This window comes from Lycorma delicatula, chromosome 2 (assembly GCF_047948215.1).
Source record: "Lycorma delicatula isolate Av1 chromosome 2, ASM4794821v1, whole genome shotgun sequence".
Taxonomy (NCBI): Eukaryota; Metazoa; Arthropoda; class Insecta; order Hemiptera; family Fulgoridae; genus Lycorma; species Lycorma delicatula.
In genome coordinates, this window is record NC_134456.1 from 8,286,999 (window position 1) to 8,314,539 (window position 27,541).

The 27,541-nt window shown below is 31.2% G+C and overlaps 1 protein-coding gene across 1 annotated transcript; it reads right to left on the reverse strand.

The window, feature by feature from the left end:
- Window positions 1-471: 471 nt before the first annotated feature.
- LOC142319829 (uncharacterized) lies at window positions 472-25,710 on the reverse strand. The gene is made up of 7 exons (XM_075357502.1): window positions 25,685-25,710; window positions 23,677-23,856; window positions 13,703-13,855; window positions 11,341-11,466; window positions 4,431-4,559; window positions 3,870-4,004; window positions 472-534 (listed from the first exon to the last, which is right to left on the reverse strand). The coding sequence occupies exons 2-7, from the start codon at window positions 23,722-23,724 to the stop codon at window positions 472-474; spliced, it is 654 nt and encodes a 217-aa protein (XP_075213617.1). The 5' UTR covers window positions 23,725-23,856; window positions 25,685-25,710.
- Window positions 25,711-27,541: the final 1,831 nt, after the last annotated feature.

Here is a 27,541-nt window from a genome sequence, read left to right on the forward strand (position 1 = left end):
ATTACAAACATAATCTTTCTCTTTTGTATGAATATTTAAATGTGATTTTAAAGCAGAACTTTGATAAAATGACTTATGACAAAAATTACAATTATAATTTTTCTCCTTAGTATGAGTAATTAAATGTAACTTTAAAGCAGATTTTTGAAAATAAGACTTCTGACAAATGTTACAAATATAATTTTTCTCCTTGGTGTGTAAATTAATATGCACCTTTAGATTAGAATAACAGTTAAAAATCTTTTGACAGAAGTTACAAACATAATTTTTCTCCTTAGTATGAATATTTAAATGTACTTTTAATGCAGAACTTAGATTAAATGACTTCAGACAAATGTTACAAACATAATTTTTCTCTTTTGAATGAATAATAAGATGTCTCTTTAAACCGCTTTTGAAATTAAATGACTTTTGACAAAAGTTACAAATATTAATATTAAAGTTACAAATATTTGTAACTTTTGTCAAAAGTCATTTAATTTCAAAATTTAATTTCTTGGTACTTCCCTTGATGATTTCTTCATCAATAGTAACCTGTAAAAATTAAAAATAACTAACAATTAAAAGATAATTATGAATTAATGTAATATATCAATTACAACAGTAAGTGTTATATCTTGTAAAAAGCCACTAATAAACTATAAGCAACTAAATATACTATATTCATAATCAACATGGTTTTGAATATTAATCATCATTAAAATAAGGAACTTTACATCTCTTGTAGTATGTTTATACACTTGGCTGAAATTATTATCATATCCTTATTTAAAGAAAACTAGCAAAACTATTTAGCAAATTATAACAGCACATAAATATATTTATTACTTCTATATCCATGTTGATCAGATTTACAAACCCACATATTTTTAAATATGTACATTTTCCATACATATGTACATGTACATTTTCTGGTCTAAAGGTATCCAAAACTAATGGTTTATATTTAGTCATTGTAATTTCTTAAATGTAGGCTCAAATTACAGGATATCTCCAAGATTTGTTCAGTATTCTCTTTCAGCTGAATATGCATGTGCAGACATGCTGACTCCAATCCAATTATAATCAGTTAAGATGTGGACCCCTTAATAAAAAGTTTAGTATGTGTTTTGGTCAGTGGCGTTTCACTTGGTTACGCATGTTCAACGCCTTGACGCAGTCTCCTACATCCAAGATTATTCATATTCCAAGGAACACAGATATGTTATCCGTGTTCCTTGGAATCAGTCCTTTTAACCTTGGAACGTCAGCGAGACGTTCTCACTGACATCATCATGGGTTCAGCTACAGGGCTGAACAAACACCAATACTTATCAGCAACAATTAATTCATTATTACCTCAAGGAAGGTTTGACTTGCGTATTCACGGCTTAGTTTACAATTCCTTTCTTAAATAAGGTTTTTTACAAATCTTTAAATTTTCTAACCATTTTTGTTATAGTTTTTACTTTATTTTACTTTTTTAAATTTTTTCTATTAGAATTTAATATAAGTAGAGCATAGGAATATTGAGTATAATAAGCTCTTCATTGAAAATCACCCCAGCAATAACATCAAAAAGGGTAAGTTCATCTCCTGATTGTATTTTTTCAATGTTTATTTTAGTATTAATACTAAACAATTTTAATACATAACTCCACATAATCACATATACACTGTTTTGAAACTAATAAAAAATTAAATTTAAAAAAATCTGTCACATAATGAGAATAGTTCTTATTTTTATATCACATAAGCATGCACATGATTTCAATTTCTTTGAAAATATTCCTTTATGTTAATTGATTTATCACTTTTACATATTTTTCTTTGAATTCATAAAATGCTTTTTTTTATAAAATCATTTTTTGTAATCATTTCTTATAAAAATATATAAGATTATTTCCTTGTTAACATTCCTGATTATTTCAACTTCTTTTTTTAGAAATATGATGACGATTCTGAGCTCCCAGGCCCTTCAGGAATAAATAAAAGAAACCTGTCCATTACCGCACAAGAAAAAATCTTGTAATCAGAAGAAGTGTTTAATTTCCTAATGAATTCAGGTATCAAAGATAACAGGTGATAAGGGCCATGTAGAAAAGGTAGAGTAAAACACCTGCTTCAGGATTATTTAGATGTAGGGCACAGTGTATAAACGAATAATTTTTATAATAGTGTACCTCTGATGAATTGTTGAGAAGAAAACTTTAAATAACGGGGACCCTGAAACCAAACCTTAAGGAAATCCAGTTCATATTAATAAAAAAATTTCAAGGAGAGAAACTGAGCAAGGTTACACCAAAAAAGCTATCTGTGTATTTAAGTGGTTTGACAATGCCAGATAATAATGATTTCTTTTCAACACAGTACACAAACAACAACAGTCAAAATCAGATCTGGAAAACAAAAAGCTAAGCCCAAGGCTATCGCAAAATATAACAAAGTATGGAGAGAATTGATCAAGCAGATCAACTCGTGGCTTACTAGTCCCTGGAAAGAAAAACTTTGTGATGGTATGCAAAAGTTGCTATTCATATGATTATGAATAACGCATATCTACTGTATAAAACATATAGGCCTAACAAGAAAATGACATTGTTAAAATTTTGGGACGTTTTAATGAAAAATTAATTTACATTAACCACAGAAAATAAAGCCAGAAACAGCAGTTTTAGAGGGATTGGCAAGACCCAAATTCATATTCCACAGAAAATAAAAAAGAATGAATCTGATAGAAAACCACAGAGAATCCCAATGTTATTGTTCGTTGTGTCCTTCGCAATTAGCTTTTTTGTTTTGAAATCTCCTTATTTGAAATCTACTATATGTAAACTAGCCTAATTGGCTAGTTTACATTTAATTAAAATTTCTTATTGTTATTATTTCCATTTTAGTATTGTATTATATTTACTACTGTTTATGTTATTCCTTTGGACTGTTTTTTCAGTACTGTACTGTATTATAATTGCATTTGATAAAATATTAATACTGTTTGATTATAATAAAATTAATAACAATCAATTCTGATATTTGTGTTTTTAATTTACATCTCACCCAGTATAACAATTTACACTCAGTTTTGTCTATAAAATTCATATCTAATATGCTTTTATTACTGTAGATTGTGCAGTATGAATAAAACAAATGAAAATATAACAATAATTTATATTTAATAAACAGGCTTATTATTTTGATAAAGAATATAAATTATTTCAATGCAATAAATATTATTTACAAATAATAGCAGACTATATAACAGAAGAAAGGATGATGTTAGGTCTGTATTCTGTGGCGGGCAACTTCACTACGGTGTCTTAAATATTTCGTCATTTTCTGGCCAAAAAATCATTACTAAATTTAAAAAAACCAATATTAGCATAGATAATGGTCTGAAAGAACCTTTCAATACTGAAAGGTTCTTTCAGCATTGAAAGCATTTTTTAAATTCACAAAAAAAGAAGAGCCACATTGATCGGTCTCTTGATACCCCATTAGCACTGAACGGACGTGTTAATGGAGACTGAAGCTTGGTTTCACAAATTGGAAATCATCCAAACATTTCAGTTAGTGACAGAGACTCTAAGTCTCTGTCACTAACTGAAGATGTTTAGTATGTATCGGGGTCTGTTTTAAATTGCTTAACAAATTTTTAATAAATATTCAAATACAATAACCAAATGCAATTAACAACAAATCACCCAAAGCTTATTAAAATGTTAATTCGATGAACAAGATAAAAATGCACACATTTTAGTTATCACTGAAGTTTCAAAACAACACTTTTGCTCTCACACATTGACCATTTATTATTCACACACCTTAGTTAAGTATGAATTAATTAAACAGAACTAAATAGAATTAAAAAAAAAAATTTCTTAAACACTTACATGACCTGGATCAAATCTGATCTGTTCTTCTGTGTTCACCGTGTGTAAATGCTTATCATTTATTTGAAGTTCATTCGTTTTCATATTAAAATTAAACGGTGTTGAAACTTCATTATTCAATGAGATCTCAGATTCCTTGAAAAATGTGAAAATTATATACAGTTAATAATTTTTTTTTTTTTATTCTGATAAACTTAATAATACCATTATATAAAAATCACACATCACAAAATAAATTAATAATAGAAACATGCATGCAATTGCGCACACACACGATTCTGCTGGAACTTTCAAAACCTATTCTATTCTAGTTTGATTCTACATTTATTTATGTATGTATGTTCTTTTTAATTATGTAATGTGTATATTTGTAATATGTACGTTTCTTTTTAAATTTACTGAAATATTTTATTTTTTTTTTTACTTAGAATGTTACCCTTTAAAAAATAGAATGATTAGTCCAATATATATGATAAAACCTTTCTAAATTATCCAGATTTTGCCTTGCAAAGGTCCATCTGGATAATTGGGTTCCACTGTATGAAAAATCTAAACCCTTACCTCGTCATTTTCAACTTTTAAATTTTCTGATTTAACTAAATTGGTCTCTTCAATTGCTAAAGGATCTTTTGGAATATCATCGTTAATAACATCAAGCGGTTCCTCTTTAAGTTGTACTAAATCTTTTTGCTGCAACACAAAAACAAAAAATGAATGCTACAAAGTAATTATGTTTATGATTTTTGGATAATTTATGTTATAAAGATAAATTGTATTTCCAATTCACTTACCACATATATTAACAGTGCAGCCATAGTTAAATTATTACTATTATTAGGTGACTAATGTGTCAGGTTTTGTATAGGAAAACCTAGAAAATGTTTCTTTTGCTTAATGTTATCCAAATTTAAAAATACTGCTATTCACCTCAAATTTTTCTACAAATTGTTATCTTTTACAATCAAATAAGCTGTTAAACTGTCGCGGTAATTCTCTTGATTTAATCTTACTGACATTAGTGTTAATATTACTTATGATGAAATTTTTTATCATGATAAATATCATTTTCCTTTAGAGATAACATTACCTAAGATTTTGAATTCTACTCTTACATCGGATAAATACATGCCAGACAATAAAAATATTAATTTTGTAAGATTCAGGATTTACTAAAAGAAAGTTTGATTCCAAATAATAGTTATTTATTGGTGGTGACATTCAGATATCAATAATTATTGTCCTATCAGCAAATGCAATGTTTTTGCCAAACTCTTAGATAAGTTAAGTTTGTATGAAAATTAGATCTTGCGTACAGAAATTTATAGTTCTAAAAGAAATGGTTTTTTACAAAGTAAATCTACGCAAATAGAATTTATGTGCACATATGGAAGATATTGTTGATGCGCTAAATGATCTTATATTCATGCAATCTATAAAGATTTTCATTATGCGTTTGATATAGTTAATATAAAATTAATTAGAAAACTTGCAGCGTGTGGATTTAATAATAAATTATTGTCTTAGATACATTCATTTTGTACAAACAGAATTCTCTGAGTTAAAATTGATAATTTTATTTCTAAGCCTATTTATGTTAGATCTGGAGTAAGACAAGGCATGCATTTGGGTTCAACAAATTTCCTACTATTTATAAATGAGTTTAGTCTTGGATGCTGGTTATAAGTCGGTTAAGTGGACTGTATAATAAAATACACATTTTGAATGAAACTGACACCGATTGACATTTTGATTGTATAGACTGACACTATTGTACACCATTACACAAAAGAAACTGTGATTATAACCAATGATGTTATGTCCACTACATGAATCCAACTCAACTACACTGAGCGAGCAACACACATAAACAAGGGAGTGGGAGAACGCCCACCACACCACACACATAAGAAAAATATTTAACAAATTTAATTATAAGCTATTTGCAATTTTTTTATTATTTGCGGATGATATGAAATTGTTTAAGCCTATTACAAATCTAGCTGATATTCAGTTACTTCAAATCGACTTGAGCTCTGTGTATAGAGATAGAAGCAGGAGCTACTATTGGGAGTAATAATGATGATGATATTAAACATGCCCGACTAGTATGGATTTGTTGAGCTGAACTATGCGTTGAACAGAATGGCGGTCACATTAAACAACTGCTTTGAAGAAACGTTGGCAAATTTAGCAAGTAACCATTTTCAATAATTTTTAGAAAAAAAACCAAAAAATATGTGGTTTTTATTTTTTGAAATCTATTTTTTATTCTTTTTTCTGTTATTGATAAGTTTTCGATTTGTTTTCATTTACATTATGTTGTCCAAACATTGCTGAAAATTGTTCTATTTAACATCAAATCACTTTCCCAATCAAGACTGTGTGTTTTGTTTCTAATTAAAGTTGAACTTTTCAGATTTGTATTTAAATTTAATAGACATTATTTACATAAATTTTCTCAGACGCAAATTCTCTGCAAAGTTAACTAGAAATCTTTCTTTATTTATTGGTAAATTAACAAAGTTATTTTATTCCAAACCTAAAACAAGTGTACTTTCTCATAAAAATGTTTCATGTTTTACCGCATTCTTTTTAAAAACTAAGTGAAAGAGAGGTATTACTATTACCTAATTTCTTACATCAAACACCATAAGGAAGCACAAAAATTTTTGTACAGTTTAATTTCACAAAGCAAGCAGAAAGTACAACAAAATGTTTGTGAGGCAAATCTCACAAATGAACAGTTTTGTGACCTCCTATGTTTTTATGAACTTTTTTCATATTTTTGGCGATATAATCATCTTCCAAGAGATTGCTGTGCAATTTGTAATCACCTTGCGTATTAAGTGATTTATTTTTAAATGATTTTAGTGATAATACTAATTTGGCACCGATTCTGATGAAAACTCTGAATACGGATCAAAATTTGACAAACCAGATATAAATGAAAGGACAAAAAATTAGAGTGATTCAGAGGAAAGTTATGATAGAAATATGAATTTGTCTGATTCTGTTGGTAATTCAGCTGATATAAGGGCAAACAACAAAGTGTAATTTTCATTCCCTGTTAGGAAATTCATATAGTATGTAAATAAATATTAAAAACCCAAAAGTAAAATAAAACCAGCAGTAGATCTCGACTGTTCCTCGTATTGATTCAGATGTGTGTGTTAGAGAACACTGCATCAAAAGTTAGATGACTTCATTGCTACGTAAGTGCAGATCATTTGGTTTGTCTTCCAAAGGCATCTCACCATTTTCCACAGGGTTTGAATAAAATGCACCTGTAGCAAGACAGATGAATGAATGATAAACTACATCTAGCATTCTAACAGCGGTGGATCAAGTGTATGAATAAGCAACACTGCCGTACTCCAAGCAGGAATGGACTAGAACACAGTAGAAGCGCAACATGCATACTCAATCAACTCCCCATTGACTATTAAATAAAACTCTCTCTGCATGTCTATCATTTTTTTAAAGCTCCTTTAAATATATTACACGCATTAGTCATTGGTCAAACCACATTCCTAAAAATCTAACCTCTGTACATATTTCAACTGGTTCACCATGCAAACAGTTGAGAGTCAGTATTTTTCCTCAAAATGAAAAGCAGATGTATTTCATCTTCTCCAGAGAAAACGCAAATCCAGTCATTTTACGCCACGATTCTAAATGGGTTATTTTATTTTAAGAGCAGTCTCTCACTAGTACCCATTGTGTTGGTCTAGTGATGATCATGTCTTCCAAATTCAGCTGATTTGGGACAGCTCCAGCATTCAAGCCCTAGTAAAGGCAGTTACTTTTATACAGATTTGAATACTAGATCATGGATGCCAGTGTTCTTTGGTGGTTGGGTTTCAATTAACCGCACAACTCAGGAATGGTCAAACTGAGACTACCCACTTCATTTACCCTCATACATATCCTCTGAAGTAATACCTGTACAGTAATTCCCAGAGGCTAAAGAGGAAAAGAAAGTCTCTCGCTAATAGATAAAAAGTTCTAGATGCTATGTAAACTGAAAAATCATCAACAAATAAAGAACACATGACTAGTTTTCATACTTTTTGTTTTAATATTTATAGCTACGGCAAATAAAAGTAACACTTCGGACACTTCCCTGTAGTATTCAGTTTTCTAGTGTGAAACTTTCGGATATCATATTTCAACTCAAAAGGGCTGACTACTGATGAAACCACTGTTAAATTCAAGATTTCCTTGTATACTTCATTCACACAATGTATTTAGGATTCCTCTCCTCCAAGCCATGTCATACTTCTTTTGGACATCAAAAAATACAGCAACCAGGTGATGGCAAAGTAGAAAGATGTTTTGAATAACAGATTCCTGGGCAACTAAATGATCGATAGCTACCTTGCCGGAAACTACATTGTTCAAGGGCAATTAGGGTGTTTATCTCAAGGTACCAGACTAGATGTTGGTTTATTGTTCATCAACTTGCACAGGGTACTGGTCAAGGATATAAGATGGCAACCTGAAAAACAAAATTTATCTTTACCAGGTTTTAGTACAGGAATCACCAATGCTTCTGATCAAGAAGTGGGAAACACCTGGTCAGGGAATATTTTATTGTAAATAGACAAATAGTAAACAGGAGGTTAGATAAGTTATACTAAACAAGATATTACCATTTGCAGTGGAAGTATCATGAAAATTATTCAAGGCATACCTCAGGTATTGAAAAGAAAAAGGACATTTAACTCATTATGCGATTCTCCGATAATAAAAGGCACACTTTTTACCTGCAACTTATACCTCATAAACTCAGGACAGTATGATGATGTTAAGTGAAACTGACCTAAAAGAGTAATTAAAAATGTCACCACATCAATTGATGCTATAACGAGGATGCCATTGCTTTTCAGTTCAACAGTGGTGACTGTCCTGACCCACACATGGCCTATACTTTTCTCCAAACAACAATGATTGAGTTGTCCGAAAAATGGTATTGACATAATTTAGCCATGATTTCTATTTAGCACACTGCAACATTCGATAGCGCACAGCTTTCACACTGTGGTAGGCGCAAAGCACTTCTATCATAGGCCACGATTGAAATTACATAAAGCCCTGCAACGATCCTTTAATGCACTTCTGCATTCTTTGTTCCACCAATTTCTGTTCTTCTACCATCTGGAAAGTCAAGGCACCTGCTATTATATTCACTTGCACTGTCAAATATCAGGTGTGCAAAATTGGAAAGTTGGTGGATCGCATCACCACTTCAACTGAAATTGCTAATTGTATCTTTGTATCCGATCCAGTCTGCTTACCCAACCACCCATCTGAGGCAAATCCTTACTATCAACCAAGATAACAACCAGTCTGTGATCGCTTCCAAAAATGTTTTTGGAAACATGCCGTTTACGACAGTAAGAATGCTGAACACGACAGATCGATGCACGAATGTGTACCTATTTGCAGAATGCAATCACAGTTTGGTGCCAATTAATGACATAAGAGTATTTAGTAGCTCCAAGCTAAAATTTTGATGCTGTACAAATATCAGGAAATACAAATATCTTTCACACGAATTTAAGGATAACTTATTTTGTACAACATTGAGAACCCACATAATCTAGGCCTTAGAAACATAGTCTTTTTAAGAAAAAAAAGTAACTTTGTTGTCATTTTGTGTATATGAAATCTAAGATTCAAATATATAATTTGCTGCTGAAATGCTGTAACTCTGATCAGAAGATCCAGACACAGGACACACAGATGTATCACGACCACTGTTCTCACAACAGTTGATCAAAGTTTTAGTCCACCGGGTTGAAGTACCACTGGGAGATAAAAATGTTTTCAGTGAAGGCTGGAATTCCTTATCTTAATTATTTCATTATGCTGCTTTTCTTTATTGTGCGAAGACAATGCCTTTTGGCCCATATTGCCCAGTCCGAAGATGTTTTTTACACACATTGCAGAAAGCATGATACATATGTCTACCTCTTCTCAACCGACTGAATTCTAGGTGTAAGTTTATATCTAACCACTGTTGATTAAATAGTCTTTTAAGATAAAATTTATAAGCAATTAATAACCAAAACACAAACAAATTTCAGGGTGGTTTGGGAGAAATTCAAGAAAACAACATATAAATTTTTCAATAACTTTTTGTTAAAATTTCACTGGTGAAAAAATTAACTGCAATTTGGAATATTCCACCTTTAATATAAAGGATAATTGGGGTATGAAAGTAAGAGAACAGAACATGTTAATGGTTGCTTGAAGCATGTAGTTGCAATGTGCTGGGCGATGGGATCACCACTTCCCAATGCCAGGAAAGTATATCAAATATATTTTGACATAACTAAAAATTAAATTAAAATTTAAATAAAATTAAGATTGTGTTAATTATCAATAGATAATTAACACAATCTTAATTTGGTAACAAAAATCCAATTCTCTGAAATTTTTTCCTGATATTTTTCTAAAAATTCTTGAGTATTCCTGACTAATTTTATATTTCCTGACATTTCCTGCCTGTGGGAAGCATATATAAGTTATCTTACATCATGTTTTTTAGAATTAAATTCTCTACAAGTTTTGTTTCAAAGTTTTTTGTGTTAACTAACTATTTAACAAAGTTATTGTATGTCAAACATAAAAAAAAAGTTTTTTTTTACCAGAATTTATTGATTTTCACTGTAGATTTCTCAAAAGCTACTGAAGATACAATTCTAGAACCGATTTTATTTGATTTTTCAGATGATTTCAAAAGAAATCACTAATTCTATCCCTTAATTAATGTTCTAAAATTTCAGTATGACCTCATTTCACCATGGTAGCTGAAATCTGAGTGAAATATTTCACTAGCCGTATTTCGCAAATGAAGCATTTTAGGACATATGTTTATATGATTTTTTTTCAATTATTTTCATGAGTAGAATAGGTTATGAAAATTGCATGAGAACTTCATCATGCACTCTGTATGAGTTAAGAAATGAACTGTTTGTAATACAAAATTTACATATTAACATGCACAATAATGCAAATTTTCCAGATTTCCTACTACTATCTGGATTACTTAAATGCAAAGGAATTAAAAAAAAAAAACAATACATTATTAGAAAAAATTGAAATACTTTCCAAATAAATCTTTAATTCAACAGGAACTTTTTAGCAATCTTTATTTTACTGAGTTTTTTAACTGACTTTTTGGCAATTAATTTAACAAAAACACACGTCTGAATTAAACCAATTATAAAAGCAAATTTCTAGTTTGATTCTGTATTGTATGCATGTTCCAAATTACTTTTTAATTTGATTGAAATACATATTTTTTTCTCTTTAGTTTGTTGTTTTTATTTTGTGTGTTAACCATTAAACATTAGAATGATTAGTCCAAAATATATGATAAAACCTTTTTAAATTATCCAGATTTAGCCTTGCAAAGGTCCATCTGGATAATTGGTTTCCACTGTAATTGTTTCCACATCCTTACCTCTTCATTTTCAACTTTTAAATCTTCTGATTTAAAAAAGTCGGTCTCTTCAATTGCTAAAGGATCTTTTGGTACATCACCATTAATATCAAGCGGTTCCTCTTTCAGTTGCACTAAATCTTTTTGCTGTAACACAAAACAGAAAATGAATGCTACAAAATAAATACGCTGTATAATTTTTATTACAAAGAGAAAATCGTTATTTCTAATTTACTTACCACATACATTAACAGTGCAGCCATAGTTCAATACTACTAAGTGCTTTAATGTGCCAGGTTTTGTATGGGAAAACCTAGAAAATATTTCTTTTGCTAAACGTTATCCAAATTTAAAAATACTCCTATTCACGTCATAATATTTCACAAATTGCAATATTTTACAATCAAATAAGCTGTTAAACTTTTGCAGAAATTCTCTTGATTTAGGTTTTACTAATCTTATTGACATTAGTGTTAATATTAATTATGGTGACATTTTTTATCGTGATAAATCTCATTTACCTTTAGAAATAACATTACCTATTTTGAATCTTAATCTTATATATAATAAATACATACTACATTATAAAAATATTAATTTTGTAAGATTCAACATTTACTAAATAAGAGTTTGATTCTAAATAATATTTATTATTCATTTTTTACAAATCACCATTCACTTTTACAACATTTTTTATAAGCTTGAAAAGCTTCTGCGTGGAACATGGAAATTGAATTTTGTAGCATATGAAAAAATGCCATGCTGACTGGGATTTAATATTGATCATGATATAGACATTTTTGCAGAGGAATTGAAACTACATATTAATACTGTTGATACATATGTATCAAAAAGTACTTATGAAAAAAATTAATTTTCTGAAGCGTTTCTCTAGTGAACTTATTATCACAATTACTAAGGAAAAGCTCTATAAGCTAAAAAACAATATAGATCTACTTATCTTATCAATATCATATTCGGTCTGAAAACAGTATGTCAATGAGAGCGATGACATTGTAGAACATTTTGCACAAACATTTGGGACTGTCTACACTAATAATGATTTTTCCTAGACTGAAATTACATTCAACTGTAATGATCGCTTCAGTTAAATTATTTTAACTAAGAATGATGGTGAAGAGGTCAACTGTCAATGTGATAATAATTCTTTGACGGGCCCAGAAAATATACATCCTCTTTTATTTAAGAAATGCTCTGGTTTTTTCATACAGTTTTTAACTAAGCTCTTTAATCGTTATTTAAATACTGGTGTTTTTCCTAGTTGTGACATTGAGATATCAATAATTATCATCCTACCAGCAAATGCAATCTTTTGCCAAACTCTTAGATAAGTTAGTTTGCATGAAAATTAGACCTTACATACAGTAATTTATAGTTCTGAACAACATTGTTTTTTGGAAAGTAAATTACATGAATGAACTTATGTGCATGTATGGAAGATACTGCTGATGCACTAAATGATGGTTATTATCTTGAAGCAATTTATAAAGATTTTTATTGTACATTTGATATAGTTAATATAAAATTACTTATTAGAAAGCTTGCTGTGTGTGGATTTAATAATAAATTGTTGTCTTGAATGCATGCACTTCATACCAAGCTGAATTTCCTGTGTTAATTCCCTGTTGATAATTTTATCTCTAAGCATTTTACGTTAGGTCTGAAGTATGACAACATAACAACATTTGGTATCTCCAATTTTTCTAGTATTTATAAATTAATTGTATGGTATTCACATTTTTGTTTTATTTGCAAATGATATGAAATTGTTTAAATCTATTACAAATCTAGTTTACACTCAATTACTTCAAATTAACTCTACCTCTGTGCAAAAATGATGCAACTTTAATGGTATTTCTTGTAACTTAAAAAGATTGTTTTCATATTCAATTTAGAAGGTTTGCAAATGTTGACATAATTATTTACTGAATAATACTAAAATACAAAAAGTATCTACTATTAGAGACTTAGGTATATATTCTGAGAGCAAGTTATCCTTTGGTGAATACATTAGTTATTTAAGTTATCTATATTGATCGTTTATAATAATATTCAATTTATAGTAATATTAAATGCATTTCTGTATTTCTAAATGAAATGAAGATATCTGAAGGAGATCAAGGAATATAGAACGTTCAGAAAACCACCAAAAGATTTCATAGATTTCAAAGAGAAGGAGAAAGAAACAACATTTGGTCAGAAGAGAGAAGGCAAAAACAAAGTAAAAGACTGAAAAATTGATGGAAAATCAGGAAAGAAAACACAGAAATATGAGAAATGAATGCAACATATTGCTTCATGATCCTCGGACAGCCAAATATAAAAAAAATTTTAAATATACAAAAAAAAATTAAAAACTTACATGCTCAAATGATGTATTGGTCCCTGTCCTGTGATGTGGTAAAAAAATGCATATCATGTCTCCTATATTATCTGGTTCATTGTCTAATTTAATATTTTTACTAAGAGGCAGAGCTTCATTGTTAAAATAATTATTTGCAGGCCCGTTCATTATCTGTAAAAAAAAAAAAAATAATAATCTTAATAAAATAAAAAAAACTATATAAAAAAGATTTAATGACATGTCTCTTGCAATTCCTTGATGAATATTCTGGGTTTAATGTTTTATGGTGATCTGAATGAAGTTATATTTGATATTGATGCAAGCTTTCTTACTGAAAAGGACAAGAAGAAAAGAGCAGGCGAACATTAAAATACAGACTACAATGTGTGGGCTCACATTATATTTTGTCTATGAGCCCATGTGACATGGCCCTTAAGCACACAAATTCTTTGAATCAGAGGCCAAGTGAACTACATATGGCTCATATGCATATCCTTACAAGAATGCCTAGTGAAGCTCATGGAGCTCACAACAGAATTCTTTTTATATTCGAATGTTTAATCACAGTCTCAGTTAGCTGTATGAATCTTAGCTTTCCAGAAATTTCATGTTAGCAGCAGTGATGAGATGATGAATGGAGCTTTTTATATACCTATGAAACAATGAATGCTGTTATATTTACATTTTGTTTTAACATTAAGTAAACATTGTGATTTAGCGTGACAAGCGCTGTAATTAAAATCGTTACCGTTGAAATTTGTACATTTTGTTCCATTAATTATAAAGCTTGAATTTCATTTTTAAGATGGATCAATTGTCAATAATAAGTAGAAAATTACAAGAACTGGTAAAACTTAAGAACGGTGGTTATACTAATGAACCTCACTGAGGTAAATAAATATGATTCCAAATTGCACAGCAGTCTCTCAGATGACTCTAAAAACTTTTTTAGTTTGGAATACAATTTTTATAATTTACAAATAAACAAATAAAAAATTTTAATTAACTTTGTAGAGAATTTACTTCTAAGAAAGAAAATTAATATAAATAACATCTATTAAAATTAAACACAATTAATTTTGGAACTTTAAAAAAACAAGATGCCCAAACTGGATCAGAAAATTGATAAGATTTTAAACAGAACAATTTTCATCAATGTTTGAACAACAAAATGTAAATGAAAACAAATAAAAAGCATATCAATAGGAAAAAAATGAATAAAAAAAGCTAACACACAGTTGTAGGAGTTTCAAATCACATGCCTTTTTTATGATGCACGATTCATACACACACACAAACTTAATTTAAAATATTTTTAATTTTATTTAAATATAATATTTTTTTGTTTATTTACTTTAATAATTCTAACTACAGAGTATACGAATATAGCTAGCTGTATATCAGTGCTACACTAACGCTCCTTGTGGTGACAGGAGGTACTATGGATCTAGTGTACCCACTTAAGACACTAATTTAGAGCATTTTTTGGGATAGGGGTGAAATTTTGAAAAAAATGGTTTTAGCAAATATTATTTTTTAATTGTTAACAAATGCACCTAAGAAAAATAAGACCTTAATTAGGTAAAATCTCAAGATAATGAAGTTGAAAATTTAATGGCATCAATGCCCCATGCACAGAAGTAATCTGACCAAGTACAATCAAATTTGGTCCAGTAATTCTGGAGATATGAGGAGTGACACACCGAACACACACATGCGCTTAGGAATGATAGAAAATATGGAAAGTTTCTATCCGGTGAAAACCACATATGCCCAAATTGGACCAATTACAATACTTTCCCTCCTACCGCTACAGCACTAGATGGAAAAGTAATAAATTAAATTTAAAAGATTACATACTTTTTAACTTCTTCTAAAAAAATTATTAAATATCAAAACTGTACTGGATAAATCTTCAAACATTTCTTCAAAGCAGTTGCCCAATGTGGCCAACATTCTGTTCAATCCATATTTCAGCTCAGCGAATCCATGCTAGCTAGGAATGTCTAATAGCATCATTATTATTCCTAATAGTAGTAGCTGCAGTTGCTATCATACGATGTCTCAATTCTTGTATGCCAATACAAGCAGTATAGACTAATGACTTCATCCAACCCCAAAGGAAAACGTCCAGTAACAAGAGATCAGAACAAGTGACCATTTTATTGTTCTGTTTCAACCAATCTCCATTGAAGTTTGGTGATAAAAAAAAGCGCATTGGAAATGACTTGTAGCAGACTGAAAGGAATTTTTTTTTGTTGAAGTGTGTGTTTCAAATTTACAGACATTTCTTGTAAAACAGGATTCATCAGTAATTAGAAGATTACTTAGGAAATCAAGATGATGTTCACATTTTCTAATCAACCGTTGACAAAATTTCATTCATTTTATCAAAATCAAGTGGTAATAACTCTTGTATATATATATTGTATTTTAAGGGTATAATTGGTGCTATTCCTTGACTGCTCATGTCACATGCTTGGTTGGGAACATGAAAGCGATGTTACATACAACCTTCTGGTGCTTGAGGTGGGAGATACTTGTACTACATTCAATACTGCTTCATCAGCATTAGCATTTTTCACAAAATATTCATGATCAGCATCGAATCATTGTGGTTTATATTGAATGATGATGTATTTTTAAATGGTTCTACTGCTAATGCTGATTTTGGCACAGATTCTGATGAAAACCCTGAATACAGATCAGAGTTTGACAAACCAGTTTGTCAAAAACTCTTTAATTTCTTTTGCCCAGCTCATATTCACCCACAATATTTCCTTCCTTGCATTTGCAGATTCTTGCATTCCAATCTCCAACAATTATTAAATTTTCATCACCTTTTACGTGTTTAAATGCTTTGTCAATTTCTTTGTATACACACTCTACCTCATCATCATAATGGGTACTTGCAAGCACATAGTTATTAACAATCATTATCGGCTTGGGTTTTGATTTTATCCTGATTACAGTGATTCTATCGTTATGCTTTTTGAAATAGTCTACTCTCTTCCCTAACCTCTTGTTCATTACAAAACAAACACACCTGCCTGCCTGCCCCTTATTTGAGGCTGAGTTAATTATTTTAACATCATCTGGTTAAAGTCGTTTTCCTCTTCCCACTGAACCTCATTAATTTCTACTACATCTGCATTTAATCCAATAACCCTCGTATTTTTTAATTATTAAAATTCTGTGTAATTTACATTCACTGCCTGCTGGTGGTTATTTCTTGTTGTACTCTATTAAGCGATAGGCATACACATAAAACAGACATCATGGGAATAAGATAATATCTTTATTAACAAGTAATTTTAGTGATATTTAAATGTAATATTCATGAAAAATATAACAGATATGCACATCTAGACAAAAAGTAGTTTGAGCCATACTCTAGTATGGCCTTCAGTCACGCCGCATCACTTCGTTTAAATCTGAACACGCAGCTAGCACATAAACATATCTACAACAATAGCATCTCCCGCCAAGTGTGAAATGCGTGTGGTAATGCGATTTCTTCAGGCTGAGGGGTGTAATGCAGCTGAAATTTATCGACGAATATGTGTATGGTGAAACCTCAATGAGTGACAGCAAAGTGTGACAATGGTGCAGGAACTTTAAAGCAGGACGTACAGATGTTCATGATGCAGGCGGTCAGGGCAGGAAGCGAGTGTCAACCGATGATCCCGTTGAGCGAGTGGATGAGGCAATTCGAGAAAATCGTTGATTCACAATTTCTGAATGGAGCGATTCGTTTTCTGAAATTTCAAGGTCAGCTTTCTACACCATTGTGAGTGAGAGATTTCAATACCGCAAACTGTGTGCCAGATGGGTTCCCAAGATGCTGTCCGACCATCACAAAACAATGAGAATGGACGCCTCTCTAACGTTTCTCCAGCGCTACCACAATGAAGAAGATTTTTTGAACAAAACTGTCACAGGGGATGAGACATGGATCCATTTAGAAACAAAAGAACAATTCAAACAGCGGATGCATTCTCATTCTCCCAGTAAACCAAAGAATTTCAAGCGAACCTTCTCCAACAAAAAGTGTATGGCTACTGTGTTCTGGGATCGTAATGGAGCTCTCTTGGTGGAATTCATGGAACGTGGCTGATCATCACTGCAGCCTCATACTGCGTGACTCTCATCAGGCATCAGGCATTGTCTTTCTCCATGACAATGCTCGGCCACACACTGCAGCTGTAACAAAGAAGCTCCTGCAGCATTTTCGTTGGGAAGTGTTTGATCACCCACCATACAGCCCGGACTTGGCTCCATCCGATTTTCACCTCTTTGCTCACATGAAACACTGGCTAGGACATTTTGGAACAGACATCGAACTGCAGATCAGCGTAGAAACATGGCTGAAAACACAGGCGGCTCGGTTCTATGACGAGGGTATTGGAAAGTTGACGACAAATGTCTAAATCGGAGTGGCAACTATGTAGAGAAATAGCGTAACTATGCAAGTACTTGTTACAAATATATTTTTTTTATTTTCACTGTGGTTTTAATTTCGTGTCCGATCAGACCTTGAAAAAAAAATAACCCTCGTAAAAATGCAAATTTGTGAAAAAGTAATTTAGATGCAGTATAATGTTACCAGAGATTTAATCATACAAATTAAGACAAAGACCTTACAACAGAATACAATAAAATATTTACAGAATGATCAATTTCAACTATTTACAATCAAAATAAAATGAATAATACAGCGAGTAACTTAAAATCGCATTGCTACAAAACACATTTTTGACAAGTAAAAATTTATAAAAGAAATGAAAACATAAATTAAATTCTTTATTTACATTAACAGAACTGTATATATTAGATAAGTTCTCTTCGGATGATCAAATTGATTTTCTTTGTAACAAATCGAAACCATACTGTTTTTTTCTGAAGTTTTTCGGAAAACACGATCTTTCCATTTATGTTAGAATATTACATATTTGATGCATCAATTTAATCAGAATTTAGTTGGCTGTGAGTACATAATTATGTTGGCCTTGTCTATTCAACTGTTTTTCTTTGTAACACTATCAGCTGTTCTATGTTTATAACCAACTTTACTCGTGTTTTGCACTATTGCTTATGTGTCTTAAGTTTTTTTGTACAAATAGTTTATAGGTCTTTTACTTTTGTAGTTTATAAAAAAATGAAGTAAGCAAGTTCTCCTCTTGATGAAAACACAATTACGAGAATGTTTGGGAAAGACAATATTTCTAGTGAAGACTTTTCTCAACTTGATTCAGAAAGTGAGATTAAAAACTCATCTTTTATTGATGATACAGATTGTGATCCAGATAAACAGGCTACACTTTTTCCTAGGCTTTTGCAACAAAACGTAAGTTTTGATTTATTGTCATAATGAAATTTCTGATACAAATAATCAGAGGGGTAGACTTCTTCAAGGGTCTATGCCTACTATTAGTACAGATTCCTCAAGTGGGGCAAACGAGGATGGCTGGGCTGAAGTGGATGAAAGTAATGACCTGGCCATTTACACACATTTTCATTCAATGAATTACCTGGTGTGAACCACTGTCCACCTAACAACTACCCTGTCTTAGATTACTTTAAGTTTTTTTAACTACTTTATTACTTGAAATGTTTGTGAAGTACAAACCAATATGGTGAACCAGTAGTGTCAGCTTTCAATGCAAAATCAGAGGGCTGAACGACAGCCGGCAAATGTGGAAACATTTCACAGTTGCCGAGAATCAGATCTTTATTTGTGTGCTGATGAACATGTATCTGAATAAAAAGCCAACTATAACTAGTTATTGGTGGACAACTGACGGTCAGTATTGTGTATGGTACAGTAAAATGTTCAGCAGAATTTGTTTTCAAGACATATTACAATATTTTCATTCAGATGATACCACCAACCTTCCAAAGCCAAAGGAACCAAACTATGACCCCTGTGCTAGGATTCAACCTGTCGTAGATCATATGAACAGAATATCGAAACACCTGGAAAATTCTTTTCTATTGATGAAAGTATAATACCAACTAAATGCACAACTGTCTCATGCAATATTTCCCTAAAAAATACCATAGATTTGATGTGAAGTTGTGGGTGTTTTGCAATGCAGTTTCACACTACTGTCTCAATTTTTTTTATTTACAAAGCTTCCAAGTACTCTGATGCACAGAAAGTGAAAGAAAATGGACTTTGCTTTAATATAGTCATGAGAAAATTTTAGAAATAGTTTGTTATCTAAATAAAGGGTACCACATATTTGTAGATAATTTTTTTTTTTAACTTCAATCGGACTAGCCGAAGCTTTGTACATGAAATTTACATCTTTGACAGATAAAATTAGACAAAACAGAAATGATATCCCTCCAGATTTGAAAGTAATTTACTTGGTCAGAGAAAATACAAACGAAAACACAAAAGAGCCGAGTATTATTGTTGTCAACTGATACTAAGGCTGGGGAAGAACAAAATAAAAAAAGAGAAAATAAATTATACGTTACTAGTAAACCTAAAATAATGCAATTATTTTATTATTATAATAAACTATGCAATTATAATGTCTACATGGGAGGGGTGGACTGTTATGATCAAATGTTACATCAATACATGAATGATCATAAAAGGATTAAATTCTGAAAGAAGTTAACTTTTACACGAGAATGTTATTAAATATCCAATCCCACCGGGTTGGTCTAGTGATTGTCATCGCAAATCAGCTGATTTCAAAATCAAGAATTCTAAGGTTGAAATCCTAGTAAAGGCAAATTTGAATACCAGATTGCAGATACCGGTGTTCTTTAGTGGTTGGGTTTCAATTAACCACACATCTCAGGCATGGTCGACCTGCAACTGTACCAGACTACACTTCATTTACATTCATACACATCATCCTCATTCATCTCCTGAAGTACTACCTTATGGTGGTTCCAGAGGCTAAACAGAAAAAGAGAGAAATCCTATTTCTAGACTTAAATTTACAGTTACATTAGTTAATTATTAGCTTCTGAATGGTTTGATTTAAAGAAAAATAAACAATGTTTATAAGAATTAAACAACATTTTGGATTTAAAGGAGGAACCCCACTGCAACAAACATGCAAAAGGGTATCGGTAAATTCCATTGTAAGCTGACTGCCTGTTCACCAATGTCAGATGAAGTTTACATATTTATAACCTAATTCAAGTGATTTCCAAACTTTTTCTAATTGGTATTCCCCATTTTAGGATATTTTTTTTTTTCAATATGCCCACAATAATAAAGTTTACCAAAAATAGGAAAACATATTAACTTCATATTTATCAGATTAAGCATTATTAAAAAAACATGCAATACAAACTTGTTTAGATATATAAAGGTCAATAAGCACAAGATTCACGGAACATATATTTATGAAACAGATTTTTACTGGAGTGCATCTTTGTTTATTCACAGGTTTGTTCTAAATCACGTCATACATTTAAAATTATAACACATGCAGATTAAATTGTAAATTTTTAATTTAATATATAAATACTTAAACTTTTAATTAAAACCAGGTCACCAACCACTTAAGTTTCCTAGCACCCCTTTGGAGATTGTAGCAGTCAGTTTAGTAACAACTAATATATTCAATTCATAAACATTTCTAACGTCAAATTACCTGTTGCATATTAAAATCTGTACTTACGTATTAACGCCACCGCAACTACAGCTTTATTTAAAAACAAAGTAGTCAATCGGATTTCAGTGGAAAATCAACAGTCTCTTTATTAATTTTAATAAATGGTTATTTATATTTATTTATTTTATAAATATAATTTAACCAAACTCAACTTACGCTCGCTAATTAACTAACCTTGACTAATTAACACTGTAATTTTTTGAGTATTTATTTAATAAATTCAGTAATTATTGCAATTATTTATTATTTAAATAATCAAAACACTCCTGTTAATTAGTAAAGGTTAGCAAGCGTAGGTTAAGTTTTGGTTAAATATATTTATAAAATAAATAAATATAAATAATCATTTATTAAAATTAATAAAGAGACTGTTTTGAATCTATGTTAAACTCTATATGGGCCCATTTTCCACCGAAATCCGATTGACTACTTTGTTTTTAAATAAAGCTGTAGCTGCGGTGGCATAAATATGTAAGTACCTTAAAATCTAATAAACAAGAAGAAGAACTAATTGTCAAAGAGTATTAATATTTATGTTAAATGATCATATGTTTTATATATCTGTTTTATACATTATTTATAATTCTAATTTTGTGAGATGCTATTTAATAGAATCAGTAGTTTGCAATGTTATTAAGAAGACATATGTATTTAGTTAACTGTGAAAATGTTTTTGTTCGTCTTTTGTCTTTTTTATTTCTTTGTTATGTGTCAATACAAGTAGTTTTTTGGTAACTGATCTCAATTTGTTTTACCAAGTTTTACCGGACACTATATTAGAGTGGGCAGTTTTCGGTTAATTAAAATTTTGATGGAAAATAGACATAAGGGTATTATTCCCTTATATTGCTGGAAATACTTGTTAAAGGTTATCAAAGCGATGTATTTTGTTTTTTCTATTTCTAGTTTGCGATTTACGGACTATTTTAATTCAATGATGTCAAAAGAAAACAAAACTGAAAAACATATAGGCATACTATTGTGCAGCCATGTTTAGAGCAAGAATTTTTTTAAAGTTGTTAATAAAATCTTTGAAAGGAAAGCCTGCTGTTGAGTTGTTTCTGAAGAGGGAAATAAATATCAATCATCTGAAAATCTTTGGAACTGAATGTTTTGCTTGGTTCCCGGACCAGAAAAGAGGAAAATTTAACGCAAAATCATTAAAGATGATTATATACAGGGGAGACTGTGATTATAGTTTATTTTTCAGACAAATAAAAAGTGTCTGCAGGTATCTTAAGTTCAGACTGGAAACATTACAAGAATCTAGAATTCATTTTTTTCTAATATACGGAGTAAAGACCTTGGTGAAAAAGCTAAGGTCACCAACCACTTAAGTTTCCTAGCACCCCTTAGGAGATTGTAGCACTCGGTTTAGTAACAACTGATATATTCAATTCATAAACATTTCTAACATCAAATTACCTGTTGCATATTAAAATCGGAATTAGAAGATGAGTCAATTCCTCTTGCACAAGCAATAGATAAAATGAGGACTGATACAATTTAATTAACCAGGGAAAAATAAAAAAAATCTTCCAGGTATAAAGAGAAAACCCACTGGATTGTCTAGTGGTGAACGCGTCTTCGCAAATCAGCTGATTTTGAAGTCGAGAGTTCTAAGGTTCAAATCCAAGTAAAGGCAGTTTTACACGGATTTGAATACTAAATAGTGGATACTAGCGTTTTTTGGTGGTTGGGTTTCAATTAACCACACTCTCAGAAATGATCGACCTGAGACTGTACAAGATTACACTTCATTTACAATCATACATATCATCCTCATTCATCCTCTGAAGTAATACTGAAGATGGTTCCAAAGGCTAAACAGAAAAAGAAAAAAGGTATCAAGAGAAGGAATATTTTTTCTTCTCCATCTAACAACTTTAAAATATCAAGAGGCTCTGTAGAGAGACAGAGCTTCTGAATGGAAGAAAGCAATAGATGAAAAAATAAATTCTCTTCATTCTCATGGCAACTAGAGAAGCAGCCTCCAGATTTGAGTGTTGGATGATTGATAAATGGATGGGATGATGGATAATGGGAGTATGCTTTAATACTGATTCAAATGATACCATTAAAAATAAAGCAAGACTAGTTGCTAAGGGCTATAGTCAACATCCAAGGATTAATTATTTTGACACTTTCAGCCCTTTTTACTGCTTAGAGACAGTCAGGACACTTTTAGCCTACTCATCATGTGAAGATTTCGTTTCTCCAATGACAACTAAACAAGAATATGTTCATGCGATAACCTAAAAGATATGAGATTAAACACAATAAATGTGCCAATAAATAAAAAATTGGTATGCCGTTAAACAAGCTTCAAAGTGTCAGTATAAATACCAGTAACAGACTTCTTATAGCAGTGTGGTCTATAAGAAAGTAAGACATATACTTGCATGCATCGCAGTAAAGAAATTCTGGTGGTTTTTCTGATGATGACGATCTTATTATAGGTCCTTCTTCAAAGATTATGAGCCTAATTTAAAAGTTGATGTGGAAAATTATCTTGGGATAAAGATACTGTAACAGACAAATTTTTATAGAGATGGACCAGTAAGATTGTGCAAAAATAATTTTACAAAAATATGGGTTTAGCAACTGTAAACATTAATTTTACTGTTTGAATTTGGTTTGAAATCTGGAAACTATTCTCTAATCTCCAATGATGAACATTACAGGAAAGCGGTTGGAAGCTTAAATTATTTTACTTGACACAATACCAGACTTAAGTTTTGCCTTGAATACTGCATTTCAAGCACAGAGTTAACCAATAAGGGCCCATTTTAATTTGGTAAAATGAATTTTCAGATATTTTTAATCTATTCCTGAAGATGAATTAGATAGTAAAACAACCAGTAGACAAATTGAGGCATACAGTGATGCCAATTGTATCAGTGACAAGATTACTTGAAGAAAGACTAGTGGAACTCTCCTTATTATGGTAGACCAGTTGTGTAAAAAAAAGCCAGTTGCAGAAATGTGCATCACTCTCCTCTATGGAAGCAGAGTATGTTGTTGCAACAGAGGCAACCAAATGAAAATCAATTTGGCTTGACATCTATTTAAAGGGAGTTTGTGCAGTTGATGTCAATTAAAAGCTGACTCTCTTAATAGATAATCAGAGTGCCATTAAACTAATAATCAAAATATATTGAAACTAGATACAGTGAGGAAAGTGGCAAAAGAAGGAAGCTACATTCCATCTGAAATACAGGTTGCATATTTACAAAAGGCCTAACAACTGCTTAAAGGAATGAAGACACTCACGGATAAGAAAATTCAATGCGAATTATCAACTTCTGAGAGCTTGAATTAGGACAAACATTTAGTTGTGAAGTTGTTTTTGTTGCATTGTCTGTTTTATTAGTGAATATTACCTGACACTAATAAAAACGATTGATAACATAATTAAAAGCTTCAAAACTCTTCTTTTTCTGTTTTAGCCTCCAAAACCACAGTTGCATATTACTTCAGAGAATGAATGACACTGGTACGTATGAATATAAATGAAGTGTAATCTTGTACATTCTCAGATCGACCATTCTGTTAACCCACCGGGTTGGTCTAGTGGTGAACGCGCCTTCTCAAATCAGCTAATTTGGAAGCCGAGAGTTCCAGCGTTCAAGTCCTAGTAAAGCCAGTTATTTTTACACGGATTTGAATACTATTTTGTGGATACCGGTGTTCTTTGGTGGTTGTGTTTCAATTAACCACACATCTCAGGAATGGTCGAACTGAGAATGTACAAGACTACACTTCATTTACACTCATACATATCATCCTCATTCATCCTCTGAAGAATTATCTAAACGGTAGTTACGGTAGGCTAAACAGCAAAAAGAAAGAAAGAAAAAGGTCGACCATTCCTGAAATGTGTAGTTAATTCAAACCCAAACACAAAACACTGGTATTCAAAATTCAGTATTCAAATCCGTATAAAAGTAACTGTTTTTACTAGTATTTCAACCTTAGAATTCTCGCCTTCGAAATCATTTGGTGGGTTCTTATTACACAACCATAAACTGTTCTTTTTTAATAGTATCGGAAAATAAATGCTAAGTATTAAAATTTCCAATGCAACAGGAAGAAAATTTTTATTTACCAACGACTAACAATAGTAATGTGCTCACAATATATGATGAAATTTTTTAACAACGTTGTTTAAATAAATGACTTTACATAACTCGAATTTACATCAAATGTTAAAGCCCACCCTACCGATTAATCAAGACAAAAAAAATCAAACTTAAATTCTATTAATTTATATTAGAATGGTATAAAATTACTTACTTCGTCAGGCAAACAAATAAGAACCCTAATAAATAAATACTGAAATTAGAATACATACCTCTTTTTCACAATCTTTTCACACAAACAGTAGGCGTACAATTACTGATGCCAACCTATGCAGTTTTATACTTTTACACAAAACATATGACATCTCGTTACAATGTTGAAGAACAATATGCGTGTATAAAAATGTTAAAGGAATTTAATATAAAAATTAGCAATTTACTGAAATTTTCATAAAATTCATAGAAGCAATTGCTATTTATAAATTCATTTTAAAAAATGAGCTTGCATTTAATAATAATTTTTTTTTAATATAAAAGTAATCAACATAGAAAAAGAAAGTAGTTAAACATAAGGATTCAAATAGCACTTACGTTAATAAACTAAACAACCAGTAATAATTTTTAATTACTCTATAGTTCGATATTAATTAAAAATATAAACTTCTGTTTATACACAGTATAAACATACTTCGAACCAAATTTTACATATAAATAAATATATTTTTTTTTATAAAAACATACTTCAAATACTTATTTTATGTAAAATTATCGAGGTTTTTTACGTCGTAGAAGAAAAAATGTTTAAGACACCACCCCCGCACAGATAGGTTGCGGCTTTCGCCGTCTAAAACCCCTTCCTAACGACTACTGGTGACCCTACCAACCATAGCCGGAACGCTGGAACGACCGGTAATCGCTTAAACAGACGTTGCTTCGATCGTGCCCATCTGAGGTGGAGTTAAAGCATTTTGTTAGTATTGAGTTGAGCGTTTATGTTAGTAACTTGTGCAGCTTTTTTTTTTTTGTTAGTGGTGAATAAATAATTAATTTATATTGTGTTTGGGGCATTTCTGCGACAATGTCAGATAAGGAAATTTTCTTCTCATATGATGATGGGACAAATGAACTAAGCTAACATGAAATGAACTAAGATATTATTTAATTCAATTAAACACTACAACCCAATGAAACCCATTAAAAGGGGGTATAAACTCTGGTGTATTGCAGATATGATAGGCTACATATTAAATTTTGATGTACAGAGTGATTCAAAGAAACGGGAAATTTAAAAAATTAAATAACGTTAATGAAAAATTTTTTTTAGAAAATTAATTTTATTTCATGTAATTGTACAAATGTTGCCATTTTAGGATACATACATTTTAGTTTATTTTTTAAAGATGACATCTTCCAGGTGACCTCTTCTACGTAAACACTCACGAAGTCTCTTCGTTAAATTGTTAATGGTTTGACGTAACATCTCAACTGGAATTTCCGCAATTGTTTCTCGGATCTTAGCCTTCAGTTCTTCCGTTGTAGCAGGTCTACTGTGGAACACTTTGCTTTTAAGGTGACCCCACAAAAAGTAATCGCAAGCTGAGATATCAGGCGATCTGGGAGGCCATCTAATGTCATCGTTTCGTGAAATGACACGTTGTCCAAACAATCGGCGTACAGCTGCCATCGATATTTGTGCAGTATGTGACGTTGCTACGTCTTGTTGAAACCAGGCTGTGTTAAGAATCGGTAGAAATCTCTTTTGTTGTTTCACAACAAAGGTTTCAAGCACGGCTACGTAACGAGCCGACGTCACTGTAATCGCAAGATCGTTGTCATCCTCAAAAAATAAGGGCCTATAATACCGTAAGATGACATAGCACACCACACGGTCACTTTCTGGCTGTGCAACGGACGCTGGTGTAGCTGCGTAGGTTTTCTTGTGCCCGGTATCTGAAATTTTGCTTGTTAACAAATCCACTGAGTGGAAATGCGCTTCGTCTGACATCCACAGTTCGTGAACAAAACTCTTCGTTATCGTTTATCTTCTGAAGCATTACATTACAGAATTGTGCTCGCACAACTGCATCGTTCGGTTTCAGTTCCTGGACGATCTGCAACTTGTATGGATG

Coding starts and splice junctions, on each gene's coding strand:
- LOC142319829 (XM_075357502.1), bottom strand. CDS start 23,724: ATGTCTTACTTTCTTATAGACCACACTGCTATAAGAAGTCTGTTACTG. Junction 13,856..23,676: donor CTATAAGAAGTCTGTTACTG/GTATTTATACTG, acceptor TTTTTTTTACAG/ATAATGAACGGGCCTGCAAA. Junction 535..3,869: donor TCAGATTTGATCCAGGTCAT/GTAAGTGTTTAA, acceptor TAATTTTTACAG/GTTACTATTGATGAAGAAAT.